The 13,322-nt window shown below is 42.1% G+C and overlaps 3 protein-coding genes and 1 pseudogene across 4 annotated transcripts in view; all 4 read right to left on the bottom strand.

Annotated features, from left to right (window-relative positions):
* Positions 1-3,106, bottom strand: part of LOC139208019 (gamma-crystallin M1-like) — a 72,584-nt gene extending 69,478 nt beyond the window's left edge. Inside the window, 3 exon segments of the mRNA XM_070837557.1 lie at positions 2,310-2,591; positions 2,700-2,951; positions 3,098-3,106. Of these exon segments, the coding sequence (XP_070693658.1) occupies positions 2,310-2,591; positions 2,700-2,951; positions 3,098-3,106 (543 nt within the window).
* A 2,590-nt stretch (positions 3,107-5,696) lies between these two features.
* Positions 5,697-6,623, bottom strand: LOC139208156 (gamma-crystallin M2). Of its 2 annotated transcripts, none has more exons than XM_070837747.1 (3): positions 6,603-6,623; positions 6,178-6,420; positions 5,697-5,969 (listed from the first exon to the last, which is right to left on the bottom strand). In XM_070837747.1, exons 1-3 carry the CDS (start codon positions 6,609-6,611, stop codon positions 5,697-5,699), a joined length of 525 nt encoding a protein of 174 aa, XP_070693848.1. In that variant the 5' UTR covers positions 6,612-6,623. The 2 variants fall into 2 exon arrangements, with proteins under 2 accessions (XP_070693848.1, XP_070693847.1); XM_070837746.1 differs by having other exon boundaries at positions 5,697-5,962; positions 6,171-6,420; positions 6,603-6,611.
* A 1,932-nt stretch (positions 6,624-8,555) lies between these two features.
* On the bottom strand, positions 8,556-9,564 carry LOC139208912 (gamma-crystallin S-1-like; annotated as a pseudogene).
* Positions 9,565-10,340: 776 nt separating this feature from the next.
* LOC139208913 (gamma-crystallin S-1-like) lies at positions 10,341-12,341 on the bottom strand. Its single transcript, XM_070838686.1, has 3 exons — positions 12,333-12,341; positions 11,773-12,015; positions 10,341-10,613 (listed from the first exon to the last, which is right to left on the bottom strand). The coding sequence occupies exons 1-3, from the start codon at positions 12,339-12,341 to the stop codon at positions 10,341-10,343; spliced, it is 525 nt and encodes a 174-aa protein (XP_070694787.1).
* Between the last annotated feature and the right edge of the window lie 981 nt (positions 12,342-13,322).

The following is a 13,322-nucleotide window of genomic DNA, read 5'->3' on the forward strand; positions in this document are numbered from 1 at the left end:
GGAGTGGACGTCCTTTGGCCACGTCCCAATTTATTGAGACACTGAACATGTTTTGTTGTGGTATACCTACCACTGTTGTTAGATTTTCTTCAAATACATTGTTTAAGATGAAGAAATCACCATTGCATGCTTCTACTTAAATGTCCTACTTTCATGATATAATATCACTGTAGCATTCACTTTTTACATTTTCCATATATTTCACCTGAAAGTCGAATATCCCTAACTTTTTGTGAGTAGTGTACTCAGTCCCAGGCAATGGTAATGTGAATATAATAAATTGAAATTTAAAAGGTCTCAATCATGTTGTCAAGAGTAAGAGAATTCTTTCCCACTGAAAACATCTCGGAGTAGGTATAGCACTCCTACAGGAGACTCACCTTAAATACAAAGATTATCTCAGGGTTCGTACAGATTGGGTAGGGCAAGTGTTCCATTCAAAATTCAATTCTAAAACCAGAGGAGTAATGATTGTTATTCATAGAAATGTTCTATGGTTTTGTGAAGTTTATTTCAGAACAAATAGATATTTTTTTAGATGGTAAAAAGTTTGCTAATTTTTCAAATACCCCCTCATTATCTATCCTGGATTCTTTGTTGAGGGTCAACATGCAAAACAAGGATAGAGTCTCGATGATTTATGCTCAGATCATGGACAGATACAAAGCTTCTATATCTCATATCCGAAAACAATGGAATAATGATTTGGGGGCTCACTGTCAGATGGAGAATGGGATATGGATCTCTCTAGGGTTCACTCCTCTCCTATATGTTCAAGACATGCTTTATCAACCCAACCCTAACTCACCCACCAGGAAAGTACGGTGCTTCTCCAACAACAAACCCTGGGTGATCTCAGAAATAAAGGCCCTGCTGAAGAAGAAGAGGGTTTTTAGATCTGGGGACAAGGAGGAGCTGAGGAGGGTGCAGAAGGAGCTGAAGAAGAAAATCAGGGAGTGCAAGGCCAGCTACAGGACCAAGATGGAGAGCCACTTGCAAACCAACAACGCAAGGGTGGTCTGGAGAGGACTGAAGACCATCTCTGGTCACAGCAGAGGCCAGGAGAGGGGGCTTGAAGGAGACCAGGAGAGGGCAAACGAACTGAATCTAGTTTTCAACAGATTCATCTCTTCAACCTGAGCCTGAGTCTGGAGAGGGTACCAGCTCTGTGGAAGACTTCCTACGTGGTTCCGGACCCAAAGACAACGCACCCCAGGGAGCCCCACCACTTCAGACCTGTGGCCCTCACCTCTCACCTGATGAAGACCATGGAGAGGATCATCCTCAAAAACCTCTGCCCCCTGGTGAGCCCACATCTGGATCCACTGCAGTTTGCCTACCAACCAGGCACTGGAGTGGATGATGCAGTCATCTACCTGCTTCACAGATCCACAGATCCCTGACTCACCTGGAGAACACCGGCAGCACTGTGAGGGTCATGTTCTTTGACTTCTCCAGTGCATTCAACACGATCCAACCGTCACTGCTCAGCGTAAAGCTGGAAAGAGCGGGAGTGGACTGTCACCTGGCTGCATTGACAACTGACTACTTCACCAACAGACCCCACAGGGGACTGTACTCTCCCCCTTCCTCTTCCCCTGAACAGACTGGTCAGGAGGGCCAGTTCTGTCCTGGACTGCTCCCTGGACTCCATAGAGGAGGTGGGTTACAGGTACGTTAACGAAACTCAAGTCCATCATGGACAATCCCTCTCACCCTCTGCATGAGACTGTGGGGGCCCTCAGCAGCTCCTTCAGCAACAGACTGAGGCCCCCACCCTGCAAGGAGGAACGCTACCGCGGGTCATTTCTCCCACCAGCCATCAGACTCTTTTACAGCAGCATCACTGGCTGATGTTAATACGCTGAGAAACAGTCCATAGTCACTACATTGTTGCTAATTGGCACTGTTTTTCCACTCATCTCATTTCATTCATTTCGTATACCTGGCCATACTGTACATTTATGTTCATAGTGTAAATATTTATTTTATTATTTATCATCACAATATTTATTTATTTACTATTGCTTATTTTCTACTGTTGTTTTCTTTATTTCTTTTTTCTGTTACTGTCTATCTTGCCCCTGTCTCGGTTGCTGCTGTAACATGTAAATTTCCCCCTATGGGGGATCAATAAAGTAAAAGAAGTAAAAAAAAAATCCTGTTTGTGTGTAGAACTTTGGTGATGAAATTTAGTTACTTATTTGGTTATTTTAACACTTAGGGACAAACCAGACAAAGGGAGCAAGTGCTTGACAAACATGATTATGTATTACATTTAACCTTTTTTATTTATTTAAGCCAAATACAGACGTCTAGCACATATCAGTGATGCGCCTCATGCTCATCCATCTCATGCCGCTGTATCCCATGTCCCTGAAGCTCCTGTACTCTCCAGGCCTCATGTACATCATCCTGCCTCTGTATTGGGGCTGCTCGTACATCAGCCAGTGGCCGTCCATCACGTTGCAGGACTGGCAGTCGGACATACGGTAGCGGTCCATGATGTTGTCGCAGTCGTCCATCAGCTCATACATCTGACCGCCGAAGTTCTCCCTCTCGTAGATCCTCATCCTGAACTGGCCTCTGTGCTGTAATGCAATAAAGGGAAAGTGTCAGTATGGCTGTTGTCACACATTTTAAAACTAAAAAGTTGAAATTTCTAAAAATCAAAGGGATGTATAGACGAGATCGCTTACATAGGGGATCATTCTGCAAGACCTGATGGTGTCGAACATCATTCCCATGCTCATCATGCGTTGCATGTCAGTGTACTCGCCCCTCCTCATGAAGAACTGCATGCCCATGTAGTTGGGACGCTCGTAGACCATGAAGCAGCCGCTCTCCACCCTGCAGGAGTGACACCTGCTCAGGTAGGAGGACATGTCAGAGCAGTCGCTCATGCACTCATAGGAACGACCCTGGAAGTTCCTGTCCTCGTAGAAGGTGATCTTAAATGGAGAACAGAGAGAAGATCTCGATTTAGGAATCAAATGTTTACATTTTAGATTCATTTACTTGGTAAAACAGTTTTTTTCCTCTTTTTTTGATTTCTTTCTTTTCTTTTTTTTGAAAACATAAGTAAATATCCCATTACCTTGCCCATGATGGTGGTTTAGGTGGATCCCAGTGGATGGTTCTACTTGCTCTGCCAACTTCATGACTCCAGGGCCTTTTTATACAAAACCCCAGGGGCCATGATGTTTTGTTATTCAAATGTGCAAAACTGATGAATTAGCAGTATGACTTTTGCTGAACAGGGCCTATAAATGTGTAACAATGGTTCTCCATCCATACATTTCTGGCAGCAGTCATCTGCATTGTCTATTATAAGCATAAGCTTTGTGTGTGCTCCATTCTCAGTCAGAAGGTTCTCCACATATGGTCTGACCATCAGTGATGGAAAGAGCGTGACAACGGGTCACATCTCTGACAAACCCGTGAGAAACCCAGAACCTGTACAAATATTCACTTAGTATAAAGAATTAAACATAATGACTGTGCCTTTTTGTATTTTCATAACACTTTACCCCCACCGATAACAGCTCCTGTTTTGTAAATTGAAATAAAGTTGTTTCATGGGATCAAACGTTAACCAGTTTTATTTAAAAGGCAATTTGTGGCAGGTCACAGGAACAACATGAGATAGCAAATAGGTATTAACTTCAGCGTAACCATTATTTTGTAAGATCTGAACTTCTCATTTCGTAGGATTCATAAAGTGCACCACACCTTATTCAAACAAATGCAGATTACTTCAAAGATTTTGATAAGAACACGGTAGTATATACTTTTATTTGAATATCACAAATGTATTTTGTTGATTGCTGTGCAGCTTATGCGGGTTATGTACATTAGGAGCAGTGGTGCATAAGTGTGTAAGGACAGAAATGCAGATTATTGTTTCATTTATTTCTATTTTCTAGTTCCAAACAGCTTTAATATGCCTTAGTGAAGAATTTAACACATGAAGTATGCAACATGTCTGTATGAGGTACGGAACATATACAAATCAAATGATTTAAATCTCAGGCAATTCAAATATAAAGTATAAATAAATGCTATATATGCTATTAAATGTGGTACATACTATATAATATGAATGCTGATTAATTGACAATAATCATTAAAATAAGCACTGGTCAAAGCGTCAAAAATCAGACCTGGCAAGTGAATCGGTCTTTCTGTTCATTCATCTCGCACTACTAAAGTCTTCCATGTGCACACTGAAAATGTACGACCAGACTATCAAACCAGTCAGCCTCAATGATAAAACACACTAATGCAAGTAATAATAATAAATTAATACAATATGTGGAAATAAAACAGTGTTTTAACAAGGATGCAAGGATGTTGGATAAATATGGGAGATAGTAGGGAACTTGAGCCATGAGATAACATTATTTTACAGCAATATATGAATGCTTTGAATATTCTGCTGCTTGTTGTTTCCCTCTGGACACCTTTCAACAAATATAGTCGACAGTGTTTTTGAGTGGGAGGCTGGCGAGGGATCATTTACCAACATCTAGTTGAGACACCTGCAAGAATGGGGAGAAGACGCCCCCCCACTCCATCAGGTGGAAGTGGGTGGCAACACCATTGTTGTGCAGGGCTGCAGTGCTGAAATCAGCAGCTGTAAACATGGAGGGAAAAAATAGGGAGGATTTGTCACTCACAAATGAGATGTTGACTTTCTCCCTACTTGGACTGGAATAAGAATCAGAGACGGTCTAATGTTAGTTTGCTGTCTTTTGATGGATGGACAGGAGAGGCTTCTCCCTAAAACTACTGTCATAGGTAAAAGTTTAACGCTTCCTGTCTTTTTTCTTTCCTCTTCACTCATTACATCTAACTCTGTCTACTAATAATTTATTTTGTGTGCATGTGTGTGTGTGTGTGTGTGTGTGTCTCTGTTGAACATACAGAGAGAAGATGAGTGGAACATGCTTGAACTGTGTTCAGGTATCATGTATCCTGTGCCACAGGCCTGGGAGAGAGTAAAAGATTTATTCATTCAAGTTTATTGTCATTAAGTCATTAAACTATAATTTTCAATGCCATTTGGGAGGATAAGAGTTTCATTTTTTTATTCGTTTGACTTTGACTTGACCACCTCTACTTTAAGATTCAAGACATTAAGTCTGTAAATACACTTGTCAGCTTGTCGTGTTGACAAATTATTATTGTTATCATTGTATGTTTGTCTTGTGAGTAGTAGCTTATGTAGTGCAGCAGCGAGGACAGTGGGAATGTGGTGCTAATCCTGTGCGGATTTACAGCAGTATATAGTAAATAATATAGAAGTAGTTAACTTACAACAGTACAACAGTAACACGAGTGAGTCACAAGTATCACAGAGGAAAAGATTTAAAGGTTTATCCCACTTGATGGGTAGTTTATTTGCTTTGGACCGGCTGCAGTACAGTCATGGCTGCGTACCCCTCTCGTTCACAGTAATTACAGAGTAAGAACAGGATCTGCAAACCACACAGTTGAAGCATTGGCAGCCCCTGCATTGCCTTTGTAAGGATCCTTTTACATACTGAAGGCCAGACAACAAAATCACACCTTTAGATGCTTTTCAAAGCCATTCTTTGACAAATCAATCAAAACACATTCACAAAGGAGGTTAAAAATTCAACATCTTTAATAAACAAAGTGTTTGATATTTACAGCAAGGTTTCGCTTAATGGCTAAAATTCGGTGACCCTCCTGAAGGAGCCGACAATGGCGCAGGTGGCGCACCAGTCGCGGTACCTCCTGTACTCCCCAGTTCTCAGGAAGTACTGTCTGCCTCGGTAGTTGGGGTACTCATAGAAGATCCAGTAGCCGTTCATAACATTACAGGAGTAGACATGGCGGTGGTGGAAACGGTCAGACACACAGGGACAGTCATCCATGAACTCCATCATGTGACCGCTGAAGTCGGGCTTCTCATAGATGCGCAATCTGTAGGAGCCTCGATACTGTGGGACCAAAGGAAATGATGATATGTCTTCAGTGACTTCACAAACTTGTGGCAAATCGAACACTGAAATATGCTCAAATTGCATATTGAGTCCTCGCTCCCCGTTAAGCCAGCCATGAAGAGACCTTAAAGCAGGAGCTACACTGGCATTTGTCTTTTGCGGTCTCATGTTGTCTCCTCTGCCTTCACAAATATAAGCCACTTACCACTGGAATCATCCGGCACGAGCGGATACAGCTACTGAAGCCCATCCACCTCTGGTAGTCGGGGTACTCTCCCCTCCTCATGAAGTACTGGTGGCCCATGAAGTTGGGTCGCTCATAGATCATGAAGCAGCCGCTCTCCACCCGGATGGAGTTGCAGCGGCTGAAGTACGAGTGAAGGTCCGTGCAGTCATTGCTGCACTCGTAGCTCCGACCCTGGAAGTTCTTGTCCTCGTAAAAGATAATCTGGTGGAAAATAAAAGTTCAAGTTACATGGACTCCAGTGTGAACTTTGCCTAATGAAACCTTCCAGCAAAAGGAGAATAAGAATTCAGCAGTGTGTTCCCAATAAAACATACTGAGAACAAACCGAAAAGCTTTGTAGCAAGTGACATTTAATGTGAGCAGAGAGGAAAAACAGTACTTACCTTGCCCATGGTCTCCGTTGGAGAGATTCCCCATGTTTTCAGGGCTTTTTATACTACCTCTTGACAAACAAAGTATTGTTATTCAAATTCTCTCATAGTTATAATTGAAGGCTACTGGCACATGTTTACCTTTTTGTTGGAGCACAACATTGGGTCAGAAATATGGATTTGTATTTGAAAAAAAGGATAAATAATTAACTGGTTTGGTGTTTTGACATGCATGGACAAAGGAAAAGACTAGTATGGTATCCACACATCCAGTGGACAATGGCTGCAGAACAATATGGAACAGCCCTCTCGCATTAAATATGTTGCGTAACAGAGCAGGAAGCCATTCACTCTCCCTAATGCTCTACCTGAGCAGTCCCACCGTATGCAAATGTATACGATGCTGTTGGTCTGTATGCTACACTGGACGTAAAGATTTTATTATCAGGGTTTGTACATTGTTGCAGTGTACTGTATGTTACCTGTATGTGTGTGGGACGCTTGTGACAACTTTTACTAACATTTACTCCCAGATTCAGGTGTGGTACAGCACTTTAGTTCAACTGTCTGACAGTTTTGACTTGATGGATACTATTCCCTCGATGTATCACAGCCATGTTTGACTTTTTGTGGGCTCCCCCGGTACTGTTCAACTGCAAAATAAGTTATGTGGTCTCTGCTGCAGATACAAAGGCAAACAGCCACTATTATTTTATTTCATTTGATGACATTGTTGTGTGTACTGCTTATTTAATTACATACAATTATCGATAGACATGTATCCCGTGGCATGTGTCTCCACTGATACTGACCACTGATAGTTTGATTTCATTTAGAACTGCAGGGACTTTAGACGACAAGTTGCAAAGCTTCTGTTTCACCGTTAAACCTGTGTATGAACAAGCGCCTGTAATGCGGGTAAACTTTGTTATATTTATGTTTTAATGTTGTCTACATTATTGCTGTGTTTTTTAGTCAGAAAACTATGAATGTAGTGATTTTGTTACGGATGAGAGATATTTAAAACAAAATAACACACGAAACACTTGGTTCATAGAAGTTCATAGTTCTGGTTTATAGAAAGTACATTTTTCCCAGGAACTAATTTTGATGATTTTTGTCAGAACTATTCTCTTTTAACTGATAATTTTTTTGAATATTATTGCAACCCTGAACAGGATGTGTATTGTGTTTTGACATATTTCAAGAGGTCACGACAAGTTAGTCATAATGTGTAATGTGACATTCATCATCTCAAGTCCATTTATCATTATCTATTAACTATTTATCTTATTTTCGACTCAGTGAAAAAAATTTCATGCTGTGCATTTATAAATATTCGCTGATACTGTTTTTATATCACTATCGCTTTGAGGCAGTGCCGTACCAGATCCACCTTGATCTTTTAATCACTCTCTCACGGTCTGTCATCTGCAGTCACTGCATTTATGACATTTAGCTCCATTCATCATGTCAGCTATCCGTCTCACACCCTCTAGTCTGTGCTGCTTCTCTCTATATAGTGTTTTGTGTTTAACACTAATCATATGGATAAATTCTGCCACCATAGAGACCAGCTGATCCATCTGGGGCACAAAGTGGGAGAGAGAAAACTCTGGCATTGTTTAGTATGGTATGCCTAAGCGCAGAGGAGCTTAGACGACAGTGAACAAGCTAACTAGAGGCTATGCTAGATACAGTGTTCAGCCTAGAGCAGCCAGACACTAGATATTTTTCTCTATGCCGTGTAAGTGGAAGAGGAAACCTGCACTCACATATGTTCCTAAATGCCAATAAAGCTTTGTTTAGTCACTTTTAATTCTGCTAACTGAAGTGCTAGAAAGCACAGCTGAGAACTGGCAGACACACAGAGTAAAACATTCATGTGTTATGAAGCAGCTCAAATTTTATTGGGGAAACAGACAGTTAAACTCGGGGAAAGATGCATGTAAACGAAGCTTGGCTTCAGTTGATGTCAGTGATTCTTCTGAGGGAACCGACTCGCGGGCTGACGCCTCCCCAGTCGCTGTACCTCCTGTACTCTCCGGGCCTCAGGTAGTACACTCTGCCCTTGTAGTTGGGCTGGTCGTACAGCAGCCAGTGGCCGTCCATCACATTGCAGGAGTTGAAGTCGGTCATGCTGAGGCGGTCCTGGACATTTGGACAGTCTTCCACCAGCTCGTGCATCTGGCCGGACATGTCGAAGCGCTCGTAAAGCCTCATCTTGTAGGAGCCTCGGTACTGACACAGGACGGACAGCTCTGTTACTATGACCGGTCCGCTAACGTGTCACAGTGGTGTCCACACACACTTCAGTTGTTTTTAGGTGTCTCACTAGTCATGTGGTCTTACTGACTCATGACTCATTTAGGTAAAAAAAAAAAAAACAGACTGGACTATTAGGACTTAATACGGCTCCTTTAGAGTCTCAAACAAAGTCTGTTTGACCTACCTGGGGGATCATACGGCAAGATCTGACGCAGTCGTTCATTCCAATCACCCGCTGGTTATCGGGGTACTCCCCCCTCCTCAGGTAGTACTGGTTGCCCATGAAGTTGGGCCTCTCATAGACCATGAAGCATCCGCTCTCCACCCTGATGGAGTTACATCTGTTGAAGTAGGAGTGAAGGTCGGCACAGTCGCTGCTGCACTCATGAGAGTGCCCTTGGAAGTTTCTGTCTTCGTAAAATATGATCTGCAAAGGCAACCGTTACACAAACACAGAAAAAGAACGCTGCCATTTTTTCGATTTTTACAAACTCCTGGAAAAAAATCTCAGGAATTATTCAGTAATTCAGTGTGTAGGACGTTTGGCTAGAAGCATAATGTTCTTTACCTTTCCCATGGTTATGTTGGCATCAGACTGCATTAGTGGTCAGTGCTGTCCCTGAGCCAAGCCTCTGTGCTTTATAAAAAAAAAAAAAACAAGAAAGAAAGGACAGCCGTGTGATTGCGCAGCATAAAGTATTGTCATTTAAATATATCCCTGGCAGTGATGATGGATCAGGGGTGGGAATGTGTGTTAGTGGGTGGGAAAATCTGTTTATGTATAGATGACTCTTGATGTGTGATGAGTTTTTGTTCTTTCCTCCATGTTCATCACAATTTACCCCGAGAAAATGCCACTGTACAATAGACCCATCTTGCTGATGCTGTGCAGCTCACGCTATCAAAGTGATATTTAATAGAGCTGACGTGGTAATCTGTACAGTGTCTCAGCTGAACAGAATATCGGGAGATTTTTTCATCTGGAACAAACATGGGCCAACATAATGTCTGAGGCAGAATAAGATGCTGAATATTACTTCATATGAAGGATTGACATAAATATCTCACTCATCATATTTCCAAAATAATCACTGCAGTCGTACAATAGATATGAGGCTTTGCAGTCATCCATTTCAGCTAAACTCCTGAAAGTTACAGTATCACAGCTCATTGCTGGATTTTTAAATGTCTGAGCTCTTCCTCACAACTCAACGGACTATGAAGACATTTTGCAATTGCTTTATTACAATGGTGAATATTCGACCAAGAACAAGTCCAAAAACGTTCTGTTATTGCTTATTCAAAAGCTTTTCAAGATCTTTTTTAATCCTTGAAGTAAAATGACCAAATATGACCAAAGACCGTCTTCGTCACTGAGCCTCACGCACAGTATTTTGCCCTTTTCTAACGTCTTGCAGGCTTTTATCTGAGAATGAAGCCTCTCTGAAGCCTCCGTGCAGCTCTGTCATCCTCTAGAGCAGATCAATAGTCCGTGATGCGTCTGATGGAGCCCAGCCTGGCGCTCCTGCCACCCCACTCGCTGAACCTCTTGTACTCTCCGGGCCTGATCAGGTACATCCTGCCCCGGTAGTTGGGATGCTCGTAGAAGAGCCAGTTGCCGTGGGTCACGTTGCAGGAGAAGATGTCGTTTATGTGGAAGCGGTCCATGACGCTGGGACAGTCGTCCACCAGGTCCATCATCTGGCCTCCAAACTCAATGCGCTCGTACAGGCGCATGCTGAACGACCCCGGCTCCTAGTTTGGAATGGCAGAGGGACAAAAACACATCCAGCCATGGTTATATATGCTTTACTATAACACACGGTGTCCCAAGTAACTGTAATGACAACATGCCTCTTTATACAAACTGTCCACTGAAAGATGTTTGTCAATAGTTTAGTCATTTGGAAATATGTATAAAGACCTCTACAACGCACACACTGTGGCTACAATGTTGACATGGATGTTACATAGAATTCTCTAATGTTGTACAAATGAATGATGGATCATTTTAAAGGTCCCATATTTTGCTCATTTTAGAGTTCATACTTGTATTTGGAGGCCCTACTGGAACAGGGTTACGTGGTTTAATGTTTAAAAAAAAAAAAAAATCTTTGTTTTCCTCATAACAGAGGCTGTTTTCAGGGGGAGAAAAAGAGCTGGAGGAGGTCACATGATCAACAGATGACATCATAAAGGGAGCCAAATCTGAAGAGCGAGTTTTCAGACACACTTAGTGACGGATGGAGCAGGAAAAGAAGAGAGAAGACTGTCTTTTCTCTTGGATGCTGATGGATTGCAGGACATTCATGGTCCTCAGAGGATGTCTGATCCACGTGACTTTGTGATCTCCTGACTCTTCTTAAAGCTCCACTATGAGGCTGTTTGTGATTCTGAGTGAAATATCTTTATGCATAACATGCATAACGTTATACATGTTTGGCATTAACATGTTAGCCGTGTCACTGTGAGCACGGTAGCATCAGTCTGATTGATTTATTCAGAGGAAAAATTATTGTGCGGTAGTTGCAGTACAAAGTAGGAAACAGTGCAAATGTAAGAAATAAATGTGACTATTTTCATTTTCAAATTTACACACTTTTTGTGTGTTTCCCCCCCACACTGTTTTATTCTTCACATCTGGTAAGAATGCTTCAAGTGAATTACACAAGAGGCAGTGAAATGAGGAGCAGAGGAAAAGTAGAATAACAAAATTTTGTGAAATAGCAGCTTTAAAGGAGGAATGGAAGGAAGGGAATTGTTGTGGTCCATGAAAGGAATCTCCATCTAATAAACCATGGTGGCACACTCATAGCAACATGCGGTATTTGAAGGGATGAAGAGGCTCACTAATTGAACGATATAAGCATGTTTGTGCACAGGCTCCTGGCTGTGCACACAAACAGCAGCTCACCGTGGGGATGAGGCGGCAGGAGCTGACAGAGTCGTTGATGCCCATCCAGTGATGGAAGTTTGGATACTCTCCTTTCCTCAGGTAGTACTGGTTGCCATTGTAGTTGGGTTTTTCATAGATCATGAAGCTGCCGCTCTCCACCCTGATAGACTTGCAGTGGTTGAGGAGGCTCATCACGTCCGCACAGTCATTACTGTGCTCAAAATGACACCCTGAGAAGTTCTTGTCCTCATAGAAGATAATCTAAAAATGTAAAAGCTTTCTTTAGAAATTGATGACTTATGGTAAAAGCCATTCAACACAAAAGATAGTTGCTACATTTTTTCCCAGCTGGCTCTTTATTTTGAATTTTTGTGTTTTTAATCAACTCCCCTGTCTTTTCATTTGTAAAAACAACAGCAATGAATCTCTGTTAAGATAAATAATCCAAAAGAAAAGCCTGGAGGCCCTTTTCCCCTCCAATAAAAGTGTTTTTCTCATCCTGTATGAACATGAGCAGCGTACCGTCGCCCCCCTCCCCAACCCTCCTGGGAGTGTGCGCTAGGAGCTGTGATGTTTACCTTCCCCATGGTGGCCGCTTCGCCTGCCCTGTGCCTTGCCCCGTGTGATCCATCCAGCTCTTTGAAGACTCCCACCTGTCACATATATAGTGAATGTAAAACGCAGACTCTGCATGTGTCATTCATATTGTAATAGCAGGAATCTTTGGCGTTTGTGCCGCCGTGCTGTCCTGGACAGATGTTTAGGAGGTGAGTGTGTCCAGGTGAGGGCTGACAGTGTTTGGGGTTGGACTGGTGTTGGCAGGACGTTTTTTTTTTGTGTGTGAAATAGTCCTGAACTCTTTGTCATCACTGAATGTGTGGTGTATTTTGTACTACACTTAAATCATGTTTTTTAGGGTTAGGTTTATCTAGTTCATGCCTTCATCAAAGCTGTTTGTGGTTTGAATATTTAATTTCAGTGTCACATTAACACTTCATTCTCTCTTTGACTGAATTCTGTTTTAGATTTCAGAGTCATATTTTGTAAAATGTCATTTCCTCGGATCCCAGTGTTATCAGTGCAAAAGGTTCCTACATTTGTGTTGGTGTCTTTAATGGTAACCAGTTCTGTGAGGATACTATCAAATGTTTATTCACACATTAATGTACAGCTGTGTTCAAATGACTGTTTTTATCTCTAATTTCAACTCTCTGCCGCTACCCTGTGGTGGAGAGGTTAACTACAGTCAAACACACACACACACACACACACACACACACTGCTCAGACAGTAAAGCACAGCTCTGAAGGGGTTAAATCTCTCATCCCAAGAACAATTATCCTTGTACTAATTTGTGGCACACAAATAACTTATTAATTATCATTATACATCATAAACAAATGTAAAGGTAGACAAGCAGTCAGACACGCTTCCCTTCAGCTCGACAATAGATAACGCTCCAGTCTCTTTGTGGTAAGTGTCAGTGCTTGCAGTATTTTATTTAAGCCTCTGATGAGAGTCAGAATGTGAGGCCCATCCTCATGGGAAAACCTGCCCTCCAAACGCAG

The sequence above is a fragment of the Pempheris klunzingeri genome, chromosome 10 (genome assembly GCF_042242105.1).
Source record: "Pempheris klunzingeri isolate RE-2024b chromosome 10, fPemKlu1.hap1, whole genome shotgun sequence".
In the NCBI taxonomy this organism is placed as follows: Eukaryota; Metazoa; Chordata; class Actinopteri; order Acropomatiformes; family Pempheridae; genus Pempheris; species Pempheris klunzingeri.